The sequence below is a fragment of the Lissotriton vulgaris genome, unplaced genomic scaffold (genome assembly GCF_964263255.1).
Source record: "Lissotriton vulgaris unplaced genomic scaffold, aLisVul1.2 SCAFFOLD_393, whole genome shotgun sequence".
Taxonomy (NCBI): domain Eukaryota; kingdom Metazoa; phylum Chordata; class Amphibia; order Caudata; family Salamandridae; genus Lissotriton; species Lissotriton vulgaris.
The window spans coordinates 1,138,928-1,165,031 of record NW_028242142.1 but is presented as its reverse complement, the minus strand read 5'-3'; the positions used below and the strand labels follow the sequence as shown (position 1 = coordinate 1,165,031).

Below are 26,104 nucleotides of genomic sequence, written 5' to 3'. Positions count from 1 at the left end.
TACCATAACTTCGGTCTTCTTCAGAGGAGGAGTGTGGCACAAATCACGAGAAGCTTTGCAACTTTTAAAGGCCATTTCGGTGCTTTGCATTAATTGTCCAGGCCTTTGATGGGCGTTTCATTTCACTTCGAGCATCCTGGTCTTTGTAGTTGTTTGACTGCTGATGGTAGGATCCCTTCAATGGGTGTGCGTTTTTGCCGTTTATACAAAGCTCCGCGTTACCCCAGCAGTACTTTTCCGACGTTACTGGGGCCAAATCCACAGTCCAGTCCGTGGCAGCTGCCACTGCCCAATGCCTTGCGGCGGGAAAACTTCACAGGGTCCAATTGCGGGCAGTTACGGCGCTCCTTACTTGCCGGTGCGGTGTTCCACGGCAGGACCAAGCCGTATTGTATTGAAAGCACCTTTCTTTTGAAAGAATCGAGTCGCACACATAACGCGGTGTTTCAGATGATTTATTTGACAAACTCCTTTTTCCTAATGCATTTCTACCGTAACTTCGGTCTTCTTCAGAGGAGGAGTGTGGCACAAATCACGAGCAGCTTTGCAACTTTTAAAGGCCATATCGGTGCTTCGCATTAATTGTCCAGCCCTTTGATGGGCGTTTCATTTCACTTCGAGCATCCTGGTCTTTGTAGTTGTTTGACTGCTGATGGTAGGATCCCTTCAATGGGTGTGTGTTTTTTCCGTTTAAACAAAGCTCCGCGTTACCCCAGCAGTACTTTTCCGACGTTACTGGGGCCAAATCCACAGTCCAGTCCGTGGCGCCTGCCACTGCCCAATGCCTTGCGGCGGGAAAACCTCACATGGTCCAATTGCGGGCAGTTACGGCGCTCCTTACTTGCCGGTGCGGTGTTCCACGGCAGGACCAAGCCGTATTGTACATATATATATATATATATGTACATATACATATATACATATATATATATACATATATACATATACATATATGTGTATATACAGCACATGGCAGTTCACATGAAAATTTGAAAACTTGATTACATACCTGTTTCAAGAAGAGGAAGCAAGTGTCCGTTTCGCTGTTGTTGGAAAAAAGAAACACTGGAGTGTTTGAGATATATATATATATATATATATATATATATATATATATATATATATATATATATATATATATATATATATATATATATATATATATATATATAAAACCTACTGGCGGTCGCCAGTAGGTATTTATAGTTAGGATTTTTTTTCAATGTTGAATCTCAAAATTCCATTTGGAATAACTTTGGCGCCGGTTGACGAATCTGACTGAAAATTTCCTCAAAATGGCCTCGCGGCGTTCCGGTCCTTCCCTGAAGGTTTGGGGGGGATTCGTCAAGCGGGGGCCGAGATAAAAGGGGGGTCCCAAAACACATTTTCCCCATGTTAATTTCCATAGGGCGGTCGATTTCACTTTTAGCCCGAACGGCTGAATGGATTTCAACCAAATTTGGCAAAATTGTAGGGACTGGTAGCCCGATTTGCCTTTGCTATGTCTCAAGATATGTGCTCCAGTGGATTTTGAGTGATTTAGGTTCAAAAAAATATATATATCTGTAAGCGCGCCCCGGTACGCGCTCCGGGGAGCGCCCCGGGCGCGACACGCGAGGTGCGCCCGGAAATCTGATTGGCTCTTGGGTGTCTGTAAACATTCGAAACAGTCTGGAGCGGCCGCCATCTTGTGTCTCTGTAGTATCGAGACACAAGAGGTGGCCAAAACAAAGGGGGAAATGACCATAAGGGGGCAGGATAGATCCCCCCTGACCCCCTAGGTTTGATGTGGGGGCTTAAAAAGGGCCCCGCGGGGCAAAAACATTTTTTTTTTGTTTGGCGCGGGGGCGTGCCCGGTACGCGCACCGGGGAGCGGACCGGGGAGCGTACCATGAGGAAAAATGAATGATAGAGTTTTTTAAAAAATGTAGCCTTTTTTTTAGAAATTGGAGGTAGTTCTGAAAAGAACTGTTTTTTTTCTTCTTTTTGTTGTTATATTTTTCATATTGTTTTTTTGAACATTTTGTACTTTTTTTGGATTTTCTGAACAGTTTTAGATTTTTTTTGTATTTTTCATGGGGAAAAACAAAAAAACAGGGAATTGAAAATGGCTCAACTGGAGCAAAAAACTAAAAGAAAAGAAAAAATTAGGGTTTATTGGGGCATTTATGGTTGTCCCCAGCAAGGACGATGAGCTTTACGCTCTGTTCTCCGTAGGAGATGGTCTTCCCACAATATTTACAGATAATTCTGAAATCTGCAAATCGGGGCTGAATGCACAGCATCGTCTCACTTTCCTCTGGTGCAGACGCAGTGGGTTGTTTCCTTTTTGAGCTGGTTCTTGTTGATCGGGAAGGGTTACTGGCCAGTTCCTTCATTTCTGCAGCAGAATAGTTTATAGGATGTTTGCGCTGCATGTGGCGTATCATTGTGTAGTTCCCAAATGAATATTTTTTATTTGGGTTTCCCCTGGAAAGTTCCATGCCACAAATTTTGCAACTGACCTTGGGTGCATTTACTTTTTTTTTCCCCTCTGGGAGAGTAAAAAACTCCCAAATAATGTGTGGTCTTGGCTGGTATGGGGTATTGCGTTCTTCCAGCCATCTTGAACTCCCCTCCTCCTCCTCCTCCTCTTCCTCTTCTTGAAGACCACCAATGATATCTTGAGGAGGTCCTTTTGGTGGTTGTGGTGGTGGTGCAGATGCACCAGCTGCTAAATTTTTTTATTGAACCAATGAAAAGTGTTATTTTCAGATCACATGACCAGGGGCTTCATCATTATGAAACCAAAACTGTTATGAACCAATAAAAATTGTTATTTTCAGGTCACATGACCCGACGCGCTTACGCTACGCGCCCCGGGGCGCGCCCCCGGGTCGCGCCCCCGGGTCGCGTCGCGTAAGCGCGTCGCATGTTTACGTTGCCCGATCGTATTCGCTCGAGTGCTTCCGGGTGCGCTTACGCTGTGCGCATCACACGGATGCGGCTACGCGATACGTCACGATCATGTTTTCGTTCGCGATATTGGCGCTTACGGGACGCTCCCCGGGGCGCTTTATAAAAGTACGCTTTTCGGGGCGCTCCCCGGGGCACGCACCAGGAGCTCTCCAAAGCAAAAAAAAATAAAAAATTGGGAAAAATTGTTGGGACTGGTAGCCCTATTCTCAATTGGTTTTTACGAAAATTAACTTTGAAAAAAATATATATTGTGCTACATTGGGCTATATATATGTTAGAGCCAAAATGTAGCCCAAATGTAGCCCAATGTAGCCCAATGTAGCCCAATGTAGCCCAAAGATGGCCACCAGAGACAACAACAAAAAATGTAGCCCAAATATCAGCCAGATGTAGCCCAACTGTAGCCCAATGACAGAATGTACCAGAGTGTTCTAAACAACTAGAGCGCTAACAGTCTTACTTATAAAGTGAGACTTATAGTTAGGAATTAGCATAAAAAAACCTATGAAATTCACTGAAAAAACCATAGGTTTCAGACCAGTTATAGTTAGGAATTGGCATTTAAAAAAACCTATGAAATTCCCTGAAAAGACCATAGGTTTAACACCAGTTATAGTTAGGAATTAGCATTTAAAAAACCTATGAAATTTACTGAAAAAACCATAGGTTTCACACCAGTTATAGTTAGGAATTGGCATTTAAAAAACCTATTAAATTCACTGAAAAAAACATAGGTTTCACACCAGTTATAGTTGGCTGGAAATTTTACTGACATAAAACCATTGAAATTCCCACGTTATAGTTAGTTGGACTCACTATAACTTGCGCGTGTAATGCACTGCTGACGACGTCACATATTACATCACTCATGACATGGTCAGTGACATCACTCATGACATCACTGATGACATCATCCTTGTGACAGAGTGACAGACCTCCTTTCACTGTAATGTAACCCATGAAACACATATTGAAAAATATAAATTAAAACATTTTAAAAAATGGAGATACCCATACTAGTTACAACAACCAATTCAATAATTCCACCATCTATATACACATTCACTCATTCACCAACAGTTCTATATAGTCACTCATACATATACTCACTCATCATATGTAGTGATACACCTATACATCCTGTTACACACCGACAGTCATCCAAAAGTTACTCACACACATACTCACACATGCAAATAAACTATTGAACATCCATTTATTTGCATATACAGCTATGCACACACTACCACCTTACTTCTAAGGAAACTTACACATACTTACTCTCTTAAACAATCACTTATAGAAACACATACTTATTTAAACAAGAACTCTTTCAATCTCTCACTCTCACATATACTCACTCATATACATCAATACTCACATATACTAGATTAAAACATATGTAGTTACTGATAAAAACACTAATGAGACAGCCACTCACTCACTAACACAAGCATATACACACTCATCCACCCATACAGTCCTGCACATATGCCGTCTTCAAAACACATACAAAAAGTGAGTCAGTCATTGACGCATCTATGTGCTAAGTAACACTCCCACCAAACCATACAGACATACTGATACTAAAAAAACATCTAATAACCCATATACACACACATGTAGCTACTTACCAACCCATGCAGCCATTTATACACAAAGTGAAACACTGATACATATATTTAAATATTTAAACATTACTCGTTAAAATATGTATTCACTAAGATACACTTAATAAGCCAGTTAACCAATCATTTTTTTTAAAAAAAAACATCCATTTAGACACTTATTTAAACATTTATTCTTCCATCGACCTTTACATATACATATATAAAACATATTTATTTTTCAGAAAGGCACACATTCACTGGATGGTGTCATCAGTGATGTCATGAGTGATGTCACTGACCATGTCATGAGTGATGTAATATGTGACGTCATCAGCAGTGCATTACACGCGCAAGTTATAGTGAGTCCAATTAACTATAACGTGGGAATTTCAATGGTTTTATGTCAGTAAAATTTCCAGCTAACTATAACTGGTGTGAAACCTATGGTTTTTTCAGTGAATTTAATAGGTTTTTTAAATGTTAGTTCCTAACTATAACTGGTGTGAAACCTATGGTTTTTTCAGTGAATATATATATATATATATATATATATATATATATATATATATATGTATATATGTATATATGTATATATATATATATGTATATATATATATATATATATATATATATATATATATATATATATATATATATATATATATATATATATATATATATATATATATATATATATATATATATAATAAAGGAAGGTTGGGAACTGGCAAAAAATCTGTAGTCCTAAGTCCAGTAAATATGAAGTCAGCAAAAACAGGTCATCTGAAGGAAAAAAGTTTTGGGGAAAGATGCCAAGGATACCGGGTCTAACATATGTCCTCTCGCAGCTGAAAGGGGGGAGACCTACCTAAACCCTTTGGGAGTTCTCTTCACTAGGGCGAACAAACCTAAAAGGGATCATCAGAACTGGTGTGGCCTGTTCTAGGAAGGTGTTCCACTGTAAATTCCATTCCCTGTAGGGTGATGGACTACCACAACAGTTTGGGCTTCTCAACCCTTATCTGCAAAAACCATCTAAGGGGGTCTTTGCTCTGTCTGAACCAGGAAGTGAGCACCAAACAGATATGGTCTCAGCTTCTCCAGTGCCCAGAACACAGCAAAGGCTCTCCAACTCTATTCCCTTGGAAGTAACAGGTTGATCCAGGCCCTCTTTGTTTAGCTGTGAGAGCACTGCCCCCTATGCCATGCTCTGAAGCGTCGGTCTGCACAATTTAATCTTTGGGGAAGTCAAGAGCCTTGAGCATGGGTGCTGTGCACATGGTCTCCTTCAGGTTGTCAAATGTTTTCTGGCACGCCTCCATCCAGATCACCTGACATGGCTGCTTCTTGGAATTCAGCTCTGTCAAGGGGGCAACAATGGTGCCATACCCTTTGACAAATCTCCTGTAGTAGCTAGTGAGGCCTAAGAAGACTCTCACCTCTGTGTGGGTCCTGGGGCATTCTCAAGCCAGAATGGTTTCAATCTTGGCCTGGAGGGGATGCACTTTGCCTCCTCCCACTTGATGACCCAAGTAGACCACTAAACTCTTATTGGCCTTGAGAGTCAGGAATGCCCTCTGCAGAGTCTGAAGGACTTCACTGTGGTGGCGCAGGTGGTGCTTCCAGTTATAACTGAAGACCCCAGTGTCGTACAAATAGGTGGTACTGAATTACTCCAACCCATTCAGGACCTGGTTGACCAACCTCTGGAAGGTGGCAGAGGCTTTCTTCAACCCAAAGGGCATTACTTGGAACTGGACGTGCCTATCTGTGGTAGAGAACCCAGAACTCTTGTTGGCCCCCTCAGTCAAGGCAATCTGCGAGTACCCAGGCATTAAATCAAATGTGCTGAGGAATTTCCCAGGCCCCAGCTGATCTATGAGCTCTTTGGCTCTGGGGAAGGGGTGTGCGTCAGTCTTGGTTAGTGCAATGAGCCTCGGTAATCTACATAGAACCTAAATTCTGGAGTGCAAACAGGAGGGGCAGCCTTGGGAACCAGCAACACTGGACTGGACCAAGGGCTGTTTGAGGGTCCAGTAACCCATAACACCAGCATCTTGGAGACCTCCTCTTTAATGCTCGCTCTCACCTTATCAGACAACCTGTACATTTTGCTCTTCACAGGTGTGCTGTCCCCAGTATCAAAATAATAGGTACACCATGTAGTAAGCATGCGCGGAAAATCCGTTACGCTCGCGGATTTTGCGGATTTTCGGTAAATTCGCAATCCGCGAGATTCGCGAATTTCCCGCAAAATCCGCAAATCCGCGAGCAGCAGATTTTATGGCTTGCTCGCACTGTTCGCGTGAGTTCGCGGCTTCCCAGTTCAACTTCGCGCCCCGCGAATAAGCGCTAAATTGCAGAAATACGATCTTAGCAAAACTGAAACTACTTACCAGGTTCAAAAGTTCAAGCTCATCATTAGTAGCCATTTCCTGTAGTGCTTCCTGAGGGGCCCCTCCAGAGTTCAGTTGCCTACTTGCAACTATTATGTGACCCTGCACTGACCCTCAGAATAGTTACACAAAGGTCCTGAATTACAGCTAAGGCAGACAAGCAGGAGCCAGGCTGGAAGTTCAAATCCAGTGACACATTAATCAGCCCCTAATTCATTATTGTCAGTTGGGGCAGGGCAGGTGTTGTAACTAATTTTGCAACAATGAAAGCACTTAGCAAGTGCAAAAGATCACTAATCAGGAAGCACTAAGGAAGCAGGTGCCAGCTAAAAAAATATTCTGTGACACATTAATCAGCCCCAAATTAATTCAGGTCACTTGAGGCAGGGAAGGTGTGCTTTGCTTTGCCGAAAATAATGTACACTGGACAACCAGAGGGTGCGGTGATGAAACAGAGGGTGGCATGGGTGGGCCAGAGGGTGGCATGAGTAGTCAGAGAGTGGCAGTGGTGACAGAGAGTGGCAGTGATGAAGAAGATTGTCCCAAACAGGCTGGACACGTAGAAACAACAAGTTGGCAAAAATTGCGACCCGACAGGTAAGTTCGCGTTTGCGAAATTGTACAAAACCCTCGCGAACTGGCAGAAACCCGCGCGAACACAAAAAAAAAAAATTCGCGAGAATTCGCGGATTTTGGGGATTGCGAGTTCGCAAATCCGCATAATTCGCGAACGCGAGATTCGCAAAATTCGCCCATGCTTACCATGTAGTACGTCCTAGGTTAAGGGAGAACCAAAAGCTATCTGCAGTCTCTCACTTTGTCTATGGTCAGATTAGGGGAGAGGCTGACACCCTCCACTGACCTATCCTGCTCCTTAGAAGAAAAGAGGTTGGGGAGGGTTAACTCTCCTCTTCCATCTCATCATCTGTGACTAGGACCTCTGAAGTGGGGTTTGAGACATTGACATGTAGGACCTGTCTTGAGGTCCACCAAGTAGGTAACATCACTGTTGGGATTTTACACCTCATAAGGCCCAGACCAGCAGTCAGTCTTTATGGCTCTGTGCTCCACAGGCTTCATAACCCACACTTTTTAGCCTGACTGAAACTCAACCAGAGTGGTGTCCTGGTCATACTGCTACTTCTTGTCCTCCTGGCTGCCTTCTAGATTTTTCTGCGCTTTCTTCCAGAAGTGTTTCATCTAGTTGTGAAGTGCCTGCATGTAGTTGCCCACGTCCTGGGGACCTTCCTGGGAGCTTGTTGTCAGCCCTTCTTCCAAGCACTGAAAGTATTGCATACAAAGAACAGATTGGGCATTGTAGATGGCCCAGCTGGAGCTTTGCGTTGGAGGTCCCTCATGAGGTATCGATGCTGCTGTGCGAAGAGATGGCTAACACCAGCGCATGCTGATTATCCGAGGGAGTGGTGTAGTTTCAGTGTGAATGGGCCCATTTGTGGTTGCGAAGAGCTCAAAAGCTTGATTTCAAGAGCTCGAGAGCCACAGCAGGGGTCCAGGAGTTGGGAGGCACCACTTAAGGTCAGGATCTCACTGAAGACAGGTCCATGGGCTGTTGTGGAGCCTTTTGTGTCCCTGAGGCACAGACAAGTAGGCCAACAGACTAGCCCTTTGAGTCACTCTGAGGTCCTGGGTTCAAGATAAAGTTAAGTGTCCAGTTCTTCTTACCCAGGCAAGAATGCAGCTTGCAGCAGGTCAGCACAGCAGGGCAGCAGTTCTTTTGGCACAGAAGTCCAATAGAGTGGCAGTCCTTCTAGTAGCACAGCAGTTCTTCTTTCTGGCAGAGCTTCCACGGTTCCAGAAGTGTAGTGAAGTGGTGGAGTCTGAGGTCCTTGTTCTATACACAGTTGTGCCTTTGAAATAGGAAGTAGCTTCTAGAGGCATGCCTTGGAAGTGGACAGATTCCCTGGCTCCAGACCAACTACAGTGGGGTTCATATCATTGTGTGTGGAGACAGGACACAGCCCATTCAAGTGTAAATGGGGCAGTGCCCAGCTCCTCCCTTCCATCCTGCCAATGATGGCCCATTCAGTCACACTTAAACGGCCATTGTGTGTGGCTGTCTAGGAGGAATACACAATGCCCAACTGTCTCCCATACCCAGTGATGTGACCCAGAGACAGGCTGCAGGCACCAACTGACCACCTTATTTTGGTTCCCGCTATTTATTTTAGCAGATTGAGGACCAATGGAAATATTTATTTTTCTTGGTCCTGGCTATTTCTTTGAAATTACTTACATTTTTTTTGCACATGTTTCATAACATTTAAATGCATGCCAAAACATAAAACGATAAACTTGATAGTCATAAAAAAATCAAATGAAATGAAAACAATTATTTTAAAAAAGAATTATTTCTAAGGCTTAACAATAAGTGCATGAATCACACCATTGCTAACAGGAGAGATTGTAAACAAGTGCATGAATCACATTAACCTAAAGTGCAATAATCACATTATACATACAATTTGTCAAGATCCACGTCTTACAGGAACTCTATTTTTAACAACTATTTGACTGGCTTCATTAGAGTTCCTTGTACCATGGGGCTAAGCTCAAGGTCTTTATGGGATATAATTTGAGTTCATTATCCCTATCTAGCACTAGGGCTACATTTCATGTATGGCCCTCATGGGATCTTATATAGAAAAACACAGACGCGTTTCAAACCCTGTATTATCAAGGGATTATCTTCAGTGCAAAATGACTCAGTGTACTCTGTGTCGTTACTTGTGTCTGTATCTCAGAGTTTCTTCTGGTTGGGGTATTTGGGGTTTCGTATAGTCACTCAAGCTGCAAAATCCAACACTTTCCCTACTGTTGCAGTGTTTGGAATGAGAATAGTAAATTCTTCCCCTCCGAAATCCAACGCTTTCCCTACTGTTGTCCTGTTTGGAGTGAGAATAGTAAATGGGGAGAGGTTGGGGTCTAACGGCTAGAGTAGTTGATCTCAAATCTGGGGAACCGGGTTCGAGTCTCTGCAATGACGCTCAACATCCTGTGATTCTGGGCAAATCACTTAATCTCCCTGTGCATAACAAAAATTAATGTGTCCTTGTGTAACGCAAATGGTGCTCATGTAAAGCGCTCTGAAAACTCAGCGGAAAATTTTTTAACTCCGCCGAACTTCAATGCTTCCCCTACTGTGGCGACGACTACCATGAAGGGAATTCTCTGTGCTGGACTTTTAGGGTAACTTTTCAGCGGGACTAACCTGGCCCTTGTATCTGACCCACGCTCCATTCCTGTCAGCCTGACCCTTTGACTTTCCCCTGGTCTAGTGCGACTAGATGACTGCGAGTGGTGCATTGTACATTTATTTGCTACTTTTACCAAAAACTTTAAACTGAATATCTCTGGTTCTCCTACTTGGATTTTTGTTGGTCTGATAGCATTTTATTTATTAAAGTTTAATTTGGATTTTTCTTGTGTTGTGTTTTCACTTTAATACCTGTTGTATTTTGTAAATACTTAACACATTGCCTGACTGATATGTGGCCAGCTAGCAGAGGGTTAAGCACAGATTAATTTAGTGACTTTTGTGGTTCACCTTGACAAGGACTGTGGTTGTTGCCTGAGTGCGGCTTCCAAACCCCTCAACCAATAACCCTATTTCTTAAATTCATATTACACTAGAGTGGAGTAATATGGCTCATGAGTTAAAGGCTTTATGAAAGAGTCTATATTACGAACTAATCACGCCATTTGTGTATGTAAAGAAGGTTTACAAAGGAAAATGGCTTTTGGTATAAAGCTGCAAATGAATATTTCACATTGGTTGCTTGATTAGATTTTAGGAGCCCCGCAATATTTATATTGGCTAATTAAATTAAATGAAAAGAAATGTAATTACTATCCTCTGGTCAAACTGTTACTAACCATCATTTGTTTTTATGGTGTTTTTCTGTTCAAATGGTGGGCTAATTCTATAACTCAAATATTTATAAAGATGAACGATAGGTTATTCTTCGTTATTCTACAACTGTGTGCTTAATTAGTTAAAATATGTTTTTAAAACTTGGGAACTGTTTTTACATTCATATTTTCTTTTATTTCAGACTCAGGCTGTATAAATAATGAAGGCAGATGTAAGTGGTAACTCAAACAGGACAAATTTGACATGGAGCAAAAGGAGCTACACTATTGGAGCTGTCTCCAGCTTCTTGTCAACCATTGTGACCTTTCCCATCTACAAAACCATTTTTCGACAACAGATCCATGCATTTGCCATGAGGGCGGCCATGCGACAGCTCCGACAGGAAGGCCTTCGCAATTTCTACAGGGGGGTATACCCACCACTAGTGGCAAAGACAATCCAAGGGACCTTGCTGTTTGGCACACATGACAGCTTTCTAAACTTGTTCTCAGGAAATCCATCTGGGCCTTACACACTCAAAGACCGTTGGACGGCAGGATTCTTTTCTGGATCTGTCGAGGCTTTCATCCTCAGCCCTTTTGAACGAGTCCAAAATATTATGCAAGATGGGAGGAAGGTTACCAGTTTTCCAAATATCCACAGTATTTTACGAGAATTTAACTCCTATGGTCTGAAAGAAAGTTTGACCATGGGCTACTATCGCGGGTTATTTCCAGTTCTTCTAAGAAATGGTCTGGGAAGCGCCCTGTATTTCTCTTTCAAGGACCCATTGCGTGATAGCCTATCAGAGAGAGGCTTACCTAGCTGGCTGCCTGCATTTGTGTCTGGCAGCATCAATGGTATGGTGACCTGCTTGATGCTATATCCTCTCAGTGTGCTCATTGCTAACATGCAGTCACAGACTGGCCAATATTCCATCAGCATACGCCAGTGTATGAGGACCATTTGGGAGTCAAGAGGAAGGAAGATATCACTCCTTTACCAGGGGGGCTCCCTCATAATCCTGAGATCCTGCGTGACATGGGGTCTTACAACAGCCATCCATGACTTCCTGAAAGCAAACAAAGATCAAAAGAGCACGAAACAGTGAGGATCATCGATGCTTCACTGTTTTGTGAACTATTATTTGTGATCATTGGTCAAACTTCAGGGGTATCAACTTTTGAAATGCCTCTTCAATATATCTTCTAGGATTTTTATATGCCCACGGATGCAGCTATTTAATGTATGAATATACTTCCCAAACTGATATGTGATAAATAATATATTAATGCTGACAACATTAATTTACACTTTAGCCAGAAAACTATGCATTTTATTCCATGTCCAACAAAAATATTGTTTTTAGGAGTTACTGTGCATAGTTTGACTTCTTGCTGTTGACTGTCCTCCATTCCAAACCACAATATTGGTTATGAAATCCAGTGAAGGAGCAGTGGTGCAATTCAAACCCATATTAATCCTCTTTTTTCAACTAATAAACCAAATCGTAACATCTAAATGATATCTTATGTAAAACAAAACATTGTATTCTGAATCTGTGGACCACATTTTCATATTTTTACAGTTTGGCTGTGGAGAGCTCACACCGTACGAATATCAATGTGGGCAGCCTAACAAAATAAGACTCGAGGAGGTTGGATATGGGTCACAGAAGACAGTTGTTTTTAAAGTAAAATATACAAAATCAAGCATAATGGTGCATTTTAAAACATGGTAACCTGTCAAATAAGAAAAACAAAACCCTTTTATGTTAAAAAGAGTAGTTAAAGGTTCTTAACTACATACATTCACAAAAATGATCAATAATGTTAATAGGAGCAGTCAAGGATTCTTCACAAAATTAAGTCACAAAAATTATCATTAATTTTTAGAAGAAAAAGAAATCCATCAAATGTAAATATAATGGGGGTTGAGACTATATTCCATGTCCATGTAATGAACACCATAAGGTATTGTAAAGCTCAGTTTCTTTGAAATAATAAGCTACACATTTAACAAAATCTGAAAGTTAGGTGGACAAGAGAAGGAGAATCTCTCTAAGCAGTATTACTGAGAATACTTTGAGGCCCATTTAATTGTTTGAAGAGGATATTTAGAGGAAACAAACGCACAGTGGAATAGGCACTGTTCCCCATTACACTTACAAAAATGTGGGCTGTAGTTGGCTTCATCGTGGGCCCCTACATTCCCTACACTGTAGGAGGTCCAGCAATATTATATCCCCACGCCATCGCCAATTCAGCCATGGACAGTTGTGTATTTCTTCGGTGGCTTTAATGAATTGTCAGTGGAAGTACTTGCTCTATCACAAGTTTTTGAGTTTGGGTTCCAACAACACATTTTCAATGGGGACGCCATCATTTGGTATTCAATGTCAAGTAGCTTTGCTAAAAGTGACAACGTTTTTCCTATAGAGCACTTGCATATGGGAAAGTAAGTTAGCAAAAAAGTAGAAACCGAATGAAATGTTTCCCTGGGGAATAACATTACCATTAGATGACTGCGTAATTGCCACACACATACAATAGTGTGCCCTCACACCAATCAGCATGACATTTCCTTGAAAGCCTTATTTTCTTTTTCAAAGATATTGATATGGTTATCACTTGGCTTAAATCTGAATGCCTTGATTACTAAAAGAGTAAGTCAAAGCAAAATGTTTGTGAATTGGGCCCAACATATTTAGTATCAACCTGCATTCTTTAATGGTCGATATCAGACTAATTCCAAAATCTGAAAATTTAGTGCGTCAGCGCATGGCAGCAGTTTGTGCGCCAGTGCAGGAAGGAGCACAGAAATGTGACATATTGTTGTAAATATGTTGCATCTCTGTGCTTTCCAAACTAACACAGCACTGCGCAGCAAAATGATGTGCTGCACTGCGCAATCCTAGTTTCTTGTAAATCTGCCCCACTGTATTTTACTGCTACCCAGTCTCTCTTCCCATGACTCCCAGGCAGAAGCAGTGCAGATTGACAGAAAATAGTTAAAACAAAGTATGAGAGAGTATGACGCTTTGTGTCTATTTTGTAATCCTGCTTGTAGTATTGTTACACTATGTTTTTAGCATTAAAACCCAACAGATATAGAAGAAAAAGTATACCTGCATCACTTAAATTAATTTGAAAATATACTAACTACAACTTCTGCTTTTCAGAGTACGCAAAATAAATAGGCATACATATATATAAGTGCAGACAATGGATATATGTAGGTAGGTCACACATATTAAAACTAAACACAACAATTGAGTGAGACTTCATTATAACGTCAGGTGGTATATAGAAGAAAGAGTATCTGCAGTATTAACATTTGGATGGCGTCATGTAGGGGACAGGTTTCAGGTTTTGCTCACATGTAGGTGGATGATGACCAGATCCATTGCCAATGGGGACGTTCCTAGGATCAACAAAACATAGGCCACACCTTCGTCCAAGAACAGCGGCGAGGTCGCGCGTCGCGTTCCTAGACAAGTCCCAAGCTGGAGATTGCCCTTGCAGGATGTGTAAGTCAGTAAGCTTCAATGGCTAGGAGATTTAGAAACAGCATCTGTTTTGTTGCAGACCCTGAAATGTATATTTGATTACAATATGCACTGTACAGAAGAATAAGCCACATACATGACATAGCTCTCTCAACCTTAAACACAATTGCTCTACATTGGACTAAAAGCTGCTGCTTACAAAGCTGCTGTGGGTTGAAGTATGCAAAAACCACAGTTGGTGGACAGAATGCAGAACAATGTCATACATTCACCCCAGTACAGAGATCTGGGCCTAAATCCATCGGTTTTTTTGCACTCCACACCACCCCAGTTCAGACATGGCCATATGCAAATCAGCCTTGACCCTGTGCCTCATGGGAACAGTCCAGCCCGAACTGCCAAGCCATGTCTTTCCTGGACCGGAATCAAGCATCCTGGGACCGGTTTCTGGCTATCAGCCGTCTTGAGCCAGGATAGCTTGACTCCAGTGGTGTGGAGAGCACGGGACTCACGTCTGAGCATACCCGTCCCACTCAGGGTGACAAATGCAAAAACCACAGTTGACATTGAACTAAAAGCCGCTGCTTACAAAGCTACGTGGGTTGAAGTAGAACATCCAGTTAAAGTAAAGGTTATCACTCAATTCATGGGTGTTTTCTCTGTGTCCTAATTGTGCTGCCATCTCTATACTCAACCTTATCATGTATGTATGCCTCCCTTGTGGCCAACAGTGGGCAATGGCAGCAAGTGGTGCTTCGTACAAGAAATAAAGGAATCCATACAGTCTACAGATAGCAAACAATATGCTGCCAGCTAGTCTGCAAAATATTCGATTCATCTTCATGGTCAGTGCCCAGAGCTTCCAAAACCTTTAGATGAAAGTGTTTTTAAACGTTTGAGTTTTTTATATAAATAATGTATGCATTCCTATTTCTTGTAGAGACATTGAAAAGTTTTAATTGCACTAATAAAGCTCAGGGCAGTGTGCTAATGATATCTGAAGCACAATAGGGATCTTTGGCTTCTCATTTTGAACATTTTTTTATTATTACAAAAGAATAATGCATGTCTTAGATATTGTTGCAAATGTGAATGACGTTTGTTTCCATTTAAGCATGCAAGTACGAAAAAGGCAGAAAATAAAATAAAAACCTCTGGCTACATCAAAATTCCTAAACGTTTATAGTTTTTGTTTTTACATCTGCATTCAGTGAAAAATCATTTGACATAGGGTAAATGGCATGGTTAGAAAGAGGTATACATAAATACATTTTCCCTAAAAAGGTGGCAAGTTGGAGCATATGCCTGAGCCGAAGCCATTTTTCCTAACCAGTTCTCTCATAAAACTGAATATGCAACAAGCAGATATGCTTTCAAATCGTGTTTTCGGATGAAACAAAGTGAGCAAAATATATGTCAAGGGAGAAGTTTCTACAGAGGGCCAGGAGAAAGTATACAATTCCTTTTTGTCGTAAGTGAAGAACCTTTTTAAATATGATACTTTCAAATGTGGGAAGTTTCTCTACTATGCGGTCTTTCACCCAGGTCAAAGGAACTAGTGCCGGGCTGTGTGGATATTAGGGATGCTTGATGCGGATAATTGACTAATCATTGTTAGCATAAGGTGTCCATGGTCTCTTGCCTCTGAAACATTATTATGTTTTTCCCTGAGGTTATTATCTATCCCGGGCAAGGCCATTGCAGACCCCGAAGGGATGCCTAATGTAGCATTCTTATCTCTCTGTTCCATTAGAATTGTTATGGTTCATTCCTGCTCCAACATTCTGTATGTATGACTATATGCAGTTAAGACTAAGTATCTGTTGGTGGTGGTTGTCTAAGCTGTCTCCCATCAATAAACTTCTTTCAAGCAACCTATCTGCCTAAGTGGATTACATCATAATTTTGGCGACAATCGGGATCGAGAAGAGAAGAGAAGAAAAGAACCCACTTTCTTCCAAGATTTTTTTTATTTCATGAAATGAAGTTGGGAGACAGCGTTCACCTTTGCAACTAAAGATAATAGAAGGTATTCATTTTCCTTTACTCTTTCTGTGTAAATTGATTGCACCAGCGGCAGTTTCTGTTATTCTAAGTGCTTTGATTGCACCAGCGGGAGTTATATATTCATCTTCGCTTTATTCTTCAATTATTTACAAGAAACTAAAAAGATTTAACTAAGACGCTAAACTAAAAAGATTTAACTAAGACGCTGATATTATCGGATGTGAAGCCTTGTCGAATTTTTAACTTTTTGACATTTTTTCATATATATTTCTTTACTTATTGAACATTTGTCTTGAAATGCATCTTTTGAAAACTTACTGAAGTATTCGAACGTGCAGCTCTCTTCAACTTTCTCCAGGCTATTACACAGGGCAACTCCACTCTGTCATCACAAGTCTGAGCCATCACTTGTCTACACGCATTACGTCTTCACGTACGTCTTGACGTGTGCATTTCAGCGGCCATTTTATTTTTCGTCAGATGTTCGTTTCCATAGCAACGGTTACGATCTCTTTCGAAAACCTTTGGCAAAGTCCATTTCTCGTTTCTTTGTTTGGGAAATAATTTTTTTTTGTATTTTCTTTACAGCGAAGCTCTGGAACAGTATTCTTTTCTAAATATATTTTGTGGTAAACATCTAATTTCAGAAGACGATTTACTACATCCTTTGTCATCACATCTGTCAACATTGGACATTACCTACTTTATGGACTACGGTGACTACTTTTATTATTTTTTTTTCTTGGTTATACTTTTGTCATCTTTTTAAAAAAAATATGTCTAACAATATCGCTTCACCTGCACATTTTTTGCCTGTAGCTGGTGATCCCAAGATGGAATGGGATCTATGGTATCCAACATTTCTAGCATATGTAGATGTAGTAGAGGAGGATGGATGTTCTCCAAAAAGGAAATTAGCGCTTTTAAAGAACTGTCTAGGTGGTGCAGGACTTAAAGAATTGAAAAATTTACCTCCAATTGAGAATGTAGGTTCTGGAGATTTAAATATTTTTGAAGTTGTTATAAAGCAAGTAGGTATTAGATTTGGAAGAAAGATCAATACTGTTATGGAAAGGTTTAAGTTTTATTCTAGAGTACAAAAAGAGGATGAGTCTATTGAAAACTACGTGGCTGCTTTGCACACTTTGGCTGGTTCTTGTTCTTTTGAGACTATAAATTTTGAACAAGTCTTAAGGGATCAAATCAAGATGCGCACAAAAAGTAAAAAGATCCAAGAACATTTGTGGATGGGTACTGAATCTTCTCTCAGTGCCATGTTAAACATTGCTAAAGGTATTGAACAATCAGAATTGTTTGTAAGTGAAATTAGAGGTCAGGAAGTTAAAAGTAAAGTAGTAATTCCTGAGGTTTCTTTAGTAAAGAATGTTTCCAATTATAGGAAATCTTCATCTTTTCCTGCTAAAAAAGAGACTTTTGGGAAAGAAAATAAAACTTTTGTTAAAAAATCCCAAATTGTATGTTACAGATGTGGAGCCAATGATCATGTAGGAAACTACAGGGGTTGTCCAGCATGGAACAAAATATGTATAAAGTGTAAGAGGCCAGGTCATTTTAACAAAATGTGTAAGTCTTCACAGAAAGTAAATTTATTGTCCTATGAAAAATGCGATTATCTTGAGCAGCCTTCTGAAATCAATACCTTATTGTGTGTTGGGGATACTGAATGCAAGGGTTTTCCCAGTGATATTATTTTTATCAATGGAGAAGAAATATCAATGCTTATTGATTCTTTTGCCTGGTATACTATTATAGGCAACAATGTTTTCAATAGATATTGGGGTACAACGAAATTGTTACCACCTGATGTACATCCTGGTGGGTACTCTGAAAAGAAAATTGATCTTGAAGGATACATGTGGGCTGATATTAAATTCAAAGACAGAACAACTAGAGGGAAAGTGTATGTTGCCACTAAAGGTGCATCTATCTTGTGTTGGCCTCATCAACACGATTTAGGCATTAAACTTAATCCTAATGCTTCTCCACCTGTATATGTAGTGCCACCCGAAAATGATTTTATTGTTCAAATGAAGAACAAGTTTTCTTCTATTTTTACTGATGATTTGGGAGTTTTTGTTAATTTTAAACACTGTATCATTCTTAAAGAATCAGCTATTCCCATTCGACATAGGGTCAGAAATGTACCTTTGGCATATCGTGACAAATTGAAAGTAATTTTGTCTGATCTTGTTGCCAAGAAGATAATTGAACCTGTTGAATCATCACCATGGGTTTGTCCAGTAGTTTTATCCCTTAAGAGTAATGGCGAACTTCGTCTATATGTAGATCTTCGCAGTCTAAACAAGGAGATCTGGATTGATAGACATCCCTTACCTCATATCCATGAGCTTATTTCCACTCTTTCAGGTGCTTGCGTATTTTCAACACTAGATTTAACTAGTGCTTATCATCCAGTAGTTTTGCATGAGGAATCAAAATTTTTAACCACATTTATTACACCGGAAGGTATGTTCCAATATTGCCGAATGCCTTTTGGCTTAGCCAGTGCAGCATCTGTATTTCAACGACTCATGAAAGCAGTGTTAGAGGGTTGTGAGGGGGCGATTGCCTTTCAGGATGATTTATGGGAAAAATTTCGAGGACCATGACAGGAACCTGGAAAAAGTCTTAAAATGTGTTCAGGAAAAGGGCTTGACATTAAAATTATCCAAATGCAAATTTAGACAAAGTAAAGTTGAATATCTTGGCCATGAAATTTCTTCTCAGGGTATTAAACCTAAACTTAATCACATTCAAAGCATATCAAAAGCACCAGCACCATCGAATGAGGAACAATTAGTTTCATTTTTGGGTCTCACCGAATTTTATAGTAAATTTGTTCAAGATTATGCTTCAAAAGTACACCCTCTGAGAATGTTGTTAAAAAAAGATGTTAAATTTGTATGGAACAATGATCAACAATCTGCATTTGACTTATTGAAACAGGAAGTCATCAATGCTCCTTTTTTGAGACCATTTGAGCTTGGTAAAGAATGTATATTATGTGTTGATGCAAGCAACGTAGGTTTGGGTTCTGTGTTAATGCAGAAAGACAAAGGGGAAGAATATGTGGTTTTGTATGCTTCTAGGACCTTGCGGGGTGCTGAGTACAACTATTCTACCATTGAGAAAGAATTATTGGCGTGCACCTGGGCCTCTGAACATTTCAGACAATTTCTTTGGGGAACAAGGTTTCGACTAAGGACTGACCACAAACCTTTGATTAAAATTTTGGCAGCTGGTGGTGGTAGGACTTTAACTGCGCGTTTAGCACATTTAGCTGCAAAATTGCAAGAATTCCAATGCATAGTTGAGTATGTTCCTGGACGTTTGAATGTACATGCTGACTGCATGTCCAGGTTATCTCTAATCAATTCTATTTGTAGTGACATTTTAAGAGGTGATTCAGATGTTGTTTTTAACATTGATGATGTTAATGGTTGTAGTATTGCAGGTTTGTCTAATGGTATTTCTGAGACCAATTGGAGAGAAGCAATGGGTAATGATACTAGTTTATCTTTTGTAGTAGGTTATTTACAACATGGTTGGCCTCAGGAAAGAAATTTGTCTGGTGATATTCTTTCTTTTTTTTAAGGTGAGAGATGAACTTATGTTTGATCAGGGTTTCATAATTAGATGTGATAAGATTGTTCCTCCGGTTGCTTTGAGAGAGAAAATTATTTCTATAGCCCATGAAGGCCATATGGGTATGTCTAGTACTAAGAGACGTATTCGTGAGTTCTACTGGTGGCCTTAAATTGATAAAATGGTTGATAAATGGGTCAGTTCATGTTCTCCTTGTGCTAAAAGTGACAAAACTGTTAAACCATTGGCTGTGGATATTTCTCCTATTGAGTGGAGAAGTGTAGCTCACTGGTTAGAGCAGGCAGACCCTGAAGCAGAGGTCAGACCGGGACCAGGGTTCAATTCCCGACGCGGCAGGGTCTTGAGCTCAAATGTCCACGGACTCGATAATTCTCGCTTCGGTGCCTGACCTAATCATGGGTTCACACTCCGCAACTCTGGGCCTTAAGCTTGCTTAATCTCCACAACGGCCCCCGCGGCGGGATGCCTGGCTTTCGCCTTGGGGATGTCCTGTAGGGGCTATCTCACAGGGAAAAGCCAGGACGGGTTCCCAAGGCAAGCTCTTAGAGACCCCTGGGTGATAAGCGCTATATAAATCCAATATACAATACAGTTTGTCACATGTCCCTGGAAAAAGTTGGGGATTGACATCATTGGTCCTCTTGATCTATCCACTCACAAGGATGTGTTTGCATTAGTATTGATTGATTACTTTTCGAAATGGCCAGAGCTGAAGATTGTTGACAAGGTTGGTTCTACTCAGATGATTCAATTTTTAGATGAGGTTTTCTGTAGGGAAGGCATTCCGGCAGAAATTGTGTCGGACAATGGTCCGCAGTTCATTAGTAAGGAATTTTTGTTTTTTCTTGAAAGGTGTGGTATTGTGCATAAAAGTGTGTCAAATTATAACCCCCAGGCCAATGGTCAAACGGAACGTTTCAATAGGGTTATTAAGCAATCCATTCAGTTGGCTATTAAAAGTAACTTGGATTGGAGGAAAACTTTGCGTGCCACATTATTGTCTTACCGTACCTCTCCTAAGATTTATCCCCGTTTGAGATGCTTAGAGGTAGGATACCTGGTTCAAAGCTCCTTCCCTGGTGGTTGAAGGTTAAGTTTCCTTGTGAGTCTTCATTGGATCCTTCCAAGGTAAGGGACAGGGTTTTGAAATATCAAGATAAGATGAAAAGCAGCTATTTGTCATTAAACAATTGTGGTAGGAAGGTCAAGGTTGGAGATTTTGTGCGAGTCAAGTTTGGTTAGGCTTTTGGCAATAAATGGAACAAGTGGTCTGATCCGTGTAAAGTTAGAGAAGTATTCTCCAAAGCAGTTAGAGTTGAGGGGGGTAAAGTATGGAATTTTAGAAGGATTTCTTTATGTAAAGGTTTGAATTTGGAAGTAGATTCACGCTCTGGTTTACTTACCACTAATAATGATTCGATTGTGAATCATTCTGACACCAAGTTAAATAGTTCTGTCAAGAAATATGATGTGTCTTACTCGGCCATGCTAGATACTTTTGGGTGTGAGAATCAACATTTGGATGGTTCTGTTCCTGTGATTGATAATTGTACTCGAGATGATGTTACAAGAATTGTTAACAATGAAAATGTTGACAATGTTGTCATACAAAATACTGACGTTTCTGAGAGGTGTGGCTCACTGGTTAGAGGCGGCAGACCCGGAGGCTGAGAACGGCCCGGGACCAGGGTTCGATTCCCGACGCGGCAGGGTCGAGGACCAGGGTCAGCGGACTGATAATTCTCGCCTCGGTGCCCACTTTGGGCAGTGATCACACTCGGTAACTCTGGGCATTAAGCTTGCCTCATCTCTACAACGGCCCCCCACAGACGCCGGGGATGCCTGGCTTCACCTTGGAGATACCCAGCATGGCACCATCTCACAGGGAAAGCCAGGACGGGTTCCCCAGCGGTCATTCGCGCCAGGATACTCCGGTAGTAATTGAGCGCGCTACAAAACACCTTACATTACATTACATTTACATTATCTCATTTTAAGGAAAAGTGTCCGGGTCAAACATTCTCCTGTAAAGTTGCGTGATTATTTTCATTGAGTTTTTTTTTTCCAATGTTTTTTTTTTGTTTTTCTTTTAGGGGGGAAGGTGTGTAGCATTCTTATCTCTCTGTTCCATTAGAATTGTTATGGTTCATTCCTGCTCCAACATTCTGTATGTATGACCATGTGCAGTTAAGACTAAGGGCCCCATTAGGATGTCGGGCGGATCGCCACCGCCATGGTGGCGGTGGCGATCCGCCCGACAAAAATGCCCGCCCGCCACCCTTTTCCCCCCCCGCCAAATTACAATGGCGGGGGGACCGCTGCGGAGCAAAACACCGCCCGCCACTTTTCCGGCCCGGTCGCCTTGCGCCCGGGGCGGAAAACGAGTAACATGCAGGCGGTGTATGTCAGACACCGCCCGCAATATTACAATGGGCTTTTTTAAATGCCTTTCCGTATTGGCATTGCCGCCACGGAAAGGCATGCGGTGTTCACTCTGGGGGCCCCCTGTGGGCCCCCAAAGTGAAGGCCAAAGGGGGGTGGCACACGGGGGGTACCTATGCTACCCCCCTGCCTTTGCATACTCGAAGAGGCAGGCCCCGCGCGGTGCCTGCCGCTTCGAATATGCAAATGCGTGCTTTTGTTTTTAACATTGTGGCTGGCGGAGCAGTGAGCACCGCCCGCCACAATGTTAAAATGAGGAATGAGCGCCGCAACTGTGGCGGGCGCATCCTAATGGCAATGTCGGGACCCCCGCCCTTTAAGCGGGCGGTCCCGAGTTCCGCTAGGATGGCGGGCGGGCAAAGCCCGCCCGCCATCCTAATGTGCCCCTTAGTATCTGTTGGTGGTGGTTGTCTAAGCTGTCTCCCATCAATAAACTTCTTTCAAGCAACCTATCTGCCTAAGTGGGTTACATCACCTAACTCTTCAGTTGCATTCTCAGATAAGGAGAACCAGCACGTGGCTGTACATTTTTCATTTAGGGTTGGGTGGAACCTCTCGAAGGGTAAGTTGAGAACCCGTTCAAGATATCACTAAGAGGAAATATGACTGGGATAAGAAGCCACAACAGAATGTTTCCTCCAGCATAATTGTAAATCAGTGTTTACCTTGGTCAAGAAACAACCATTTTTTTAAACAACCACTAATATTTTACACATTACCCTAATAAGTTAAGCCTCTCTGCGCCACAGTTATCAGGGGGTTGATCTGAGGGTAATTTGGTGACTTTGAGACTTCAACCTGACAAGGGTTGTGATTGTTCCTTGAGGTCAGTAGTCACCCACCCCAAATAGTAATATAATTTCTTGCAATTGTGTTCAGCAGTGGGATCCAGGACTTGTGTTTCACTGAACCAAGCAGTGGTTCAAGTTGAAATTAAAAATCTCTTTTTAAATTAACGGCAAAAATATACTTTTGGGATTTTTATTGGGATTTTGGTTTGTAAATGGACATTTTTGATTTTTCCTAAATTCATTCCTGTCCTTATTTTTGCACCTATGATGTTTGCAAGCATGGAGGTAGACCTGTGCATAATTGAGAGCCTCAGCATGGCAGACATGAGGTAGATGTGCAGGGACAGAAGGTTAAGGCTGAGCAGGGAATCCAGGAAGGAGGACTACCGCACTGCACTCAGAGCTTAGGAGGAGGTACGCATTTTACAATCCACCTTACAGTAGCATTAAGATGAGGAGGAGATGGAGGAGGAAAAGCAACATGACATTGAAGCGGTTTCAGTGCCAACTTAGTGTGCGTTCCAAAAAGTAGCCTCACCTGCATTGTTCAGAGCAGGGAGCAGATTATCAGTCCATAGTTTGCCCTAATCAGAACTGAGGGATAGACAAGCAGAGGGGGCTCTGAAATTGCAGTTAACTTCTCTTGCCATGAAGGATAAAATGGCAGCAGGAGCCTTGGGCCAGGAGAATAAAAAGTTAGCTCTGGAAACCAGGAAAATGCTGCTGGCCCCTGAGAGATGCCAGCAACATATGGACCTGAGAGCCAAGAGTGCCTTTGAGTCCAGAGGAGATGGTGACAGCGACAGAAAAGGGCTTAGGGGAGGCAAACCAGTCCGCATCCCCAAAAACCTGGTGCAGGGCACTGTGTTGAGGGCGACTCAGATGAGAGTTTTATGTCATACGAGGTGCCATATGTATGCATATAATCCCAGAGGCGGGCTGGAGGGGAGGGTGGGGCCATCATTGGAAGCACGTGCCCACTGGGGAAGGGATACCATATTGATTCCAGAGTAGCTGACCAAATGAAGTATGCCTTCATGAAGGAAGCGCTTCTCGCTAAGTTTGGTCTGACTCATGAGAAGTAGTGCCTGAAGTTCAGAGATTGTCAGAAGCAGTTTTGCCAGTAATGGTCACGATCTATGGATTCTTTCACTAATTCGGTGAAGGGCAGCAAAGTAAACAATTGTGATGGGATCTACAATTTGGTCATAAAGGAGCACATTTTAAGTAATTGCTTTACAGTGTTGTGTCAGCACTTGATAGATACCAAGGGGCATATTTACAAGGGGACATCACCAGCCGATTATCACTTTTAGCGACTTTCTGGTGGTAATATCCCCTTCTCCTTATTTACAAAGCAGTGTTAAGCCACTTTTTGTGGCTTAACGCTACCTTGTAAATGAGGCCCCTTTTCACACTTCACTTAGCATGATAGGGGAGAGCAATGGCGATTGCATTTGGGCGTTCCGCAGTAACACAGATTGCTTTTTGATGCTGCCTCATATTTACAAGGCTGGGGCAGCGTCATAAATGAAGACCAGGGAATACTTGGTCTTAAACTGTTGATATCAGTTGAAACTATTCATTTCTCCCCATTTTTTGCTCTTTCCACGTGTGCTGCATTTTGCAGCACACATGGAAAGAGCAAATCGCCTTTCCTTTCCCTTCCTGGAAATAAACAAGCACCCGAGCAGCGCAGGCACCCCATTCAACGCAAGAGAGCCTCCATGCACTGGAACTAGACAGCTTTATTAGCGCCAGCTCTAGGGGATACACAGGGGTGCGCCGTATTTTTGTAAATAGGGCACATCCCTGCATTTAAAAAATGTCGTAGCTCGGGGTTACCAATTTTGGCGTAACACCATGCTCAGACATTTTGTTGTAGATATCCCCCCAAGTTCCCTATGCACATAGAGCTTGGGGAGGAAGCTGAACTCTGGATCTGCACTAGAGTGTCCAATAAGTTACCTGGGAGAGACCACAGAGGGTGTGTCTTAAGTTTCCTTCCACAGAGGGAAGGGCAAGGCCCTAGAGGGTTTTGAAGGGAAGAATACCCATTCATCTTCAAAGCAAAGGATGAATGGCCTAATATATTAAAACTGTTGCATCGCTGCGATAAAACAGTGATGCAACAGTTTTCACTGTGCCCTCCTTGCAACAGAATGCATGCACCATATTTAATGTACTGCACTCCATGCCACAAGGAACGACAGATACGTCAGGAATCCTGACGTACCTGTCGGGGCAAAAGTCACGCATAGCTGCAGTTGTGTCGCAAGCATGATGCAACTCCAGCAATCCATTGCATAGGCCTGTGCCTATGGCACTGTATCACCCTCATGCCTACCATGAGGCAGCCATAAGGTTTTGACGCAGTGGCATCCTAGAAGTGTCACAGTGAAATCTCATAGATTTCACTGTGATTCACTGTGACACTTCTATGACCCTTTTTACGCGGGAATGCCCACCTTGCATACATTATACCTGATGCAGGTATAATGTGGCACAGGGCTTACCAAGGTGACTCATCTGCCTAGATGCGTTATGGCACAATGTAGCACATTGTTTACACCGCCGCTGCATCATGAAAAGTGACAGTGGCGTAAAGTGTTGCAAGTTTTTTGTGAAACTAAACAAGGACCCCCTGATAAGGATCAATTTCCTGGGTCAGGGAAAACAATTTATGTGAATACAATACCCAGGCAAATCTCTAATTACCACTAGCACATGAATACTGGCATTTGCCAAACACGAATAATGATGATCAACAACTGTTTTTACACAAAGATTTATAGTTTAATTCCTTTTACATAACATACTAATTGATAAAAATTGATACATGATTATAAACAAATGATAAAATATTTTAGCATTGTAGCATATGCATAATTTCA

The 26,104-nt window shown here is 41.7% G+C and overlaps 1 protein-coding gene across 1 annotated transcript in view; it reads left to right on the top strand.

Annotated features, from left to right (window-relative positions):
- The window catches only part of SLC25A53 (solute carrier family 25 member 53), a 110,361-nt gene extending 94,859 nt beyond the window's left edge, over nt 1–15,502 (top strand). Inside the window, exon 2 of the mRNA XM_086948262.1 lies at nt 11,038–15,502. Within this exon, the coding sequence (XP_086804388.1) occupies nt 11,056–11,946 (891 nt within the window). The 5' untranslated portion in view covers nt 11,038–11,055 and the 3' untranslated portion in view covers nt 11,947–15,502. The remainder of the gene's footprint in view (nt 1–11,037) is intronic.
- The last annotated feature ends 10,602 nt before the right edge of the window (nt 15,503–26,104 follow it).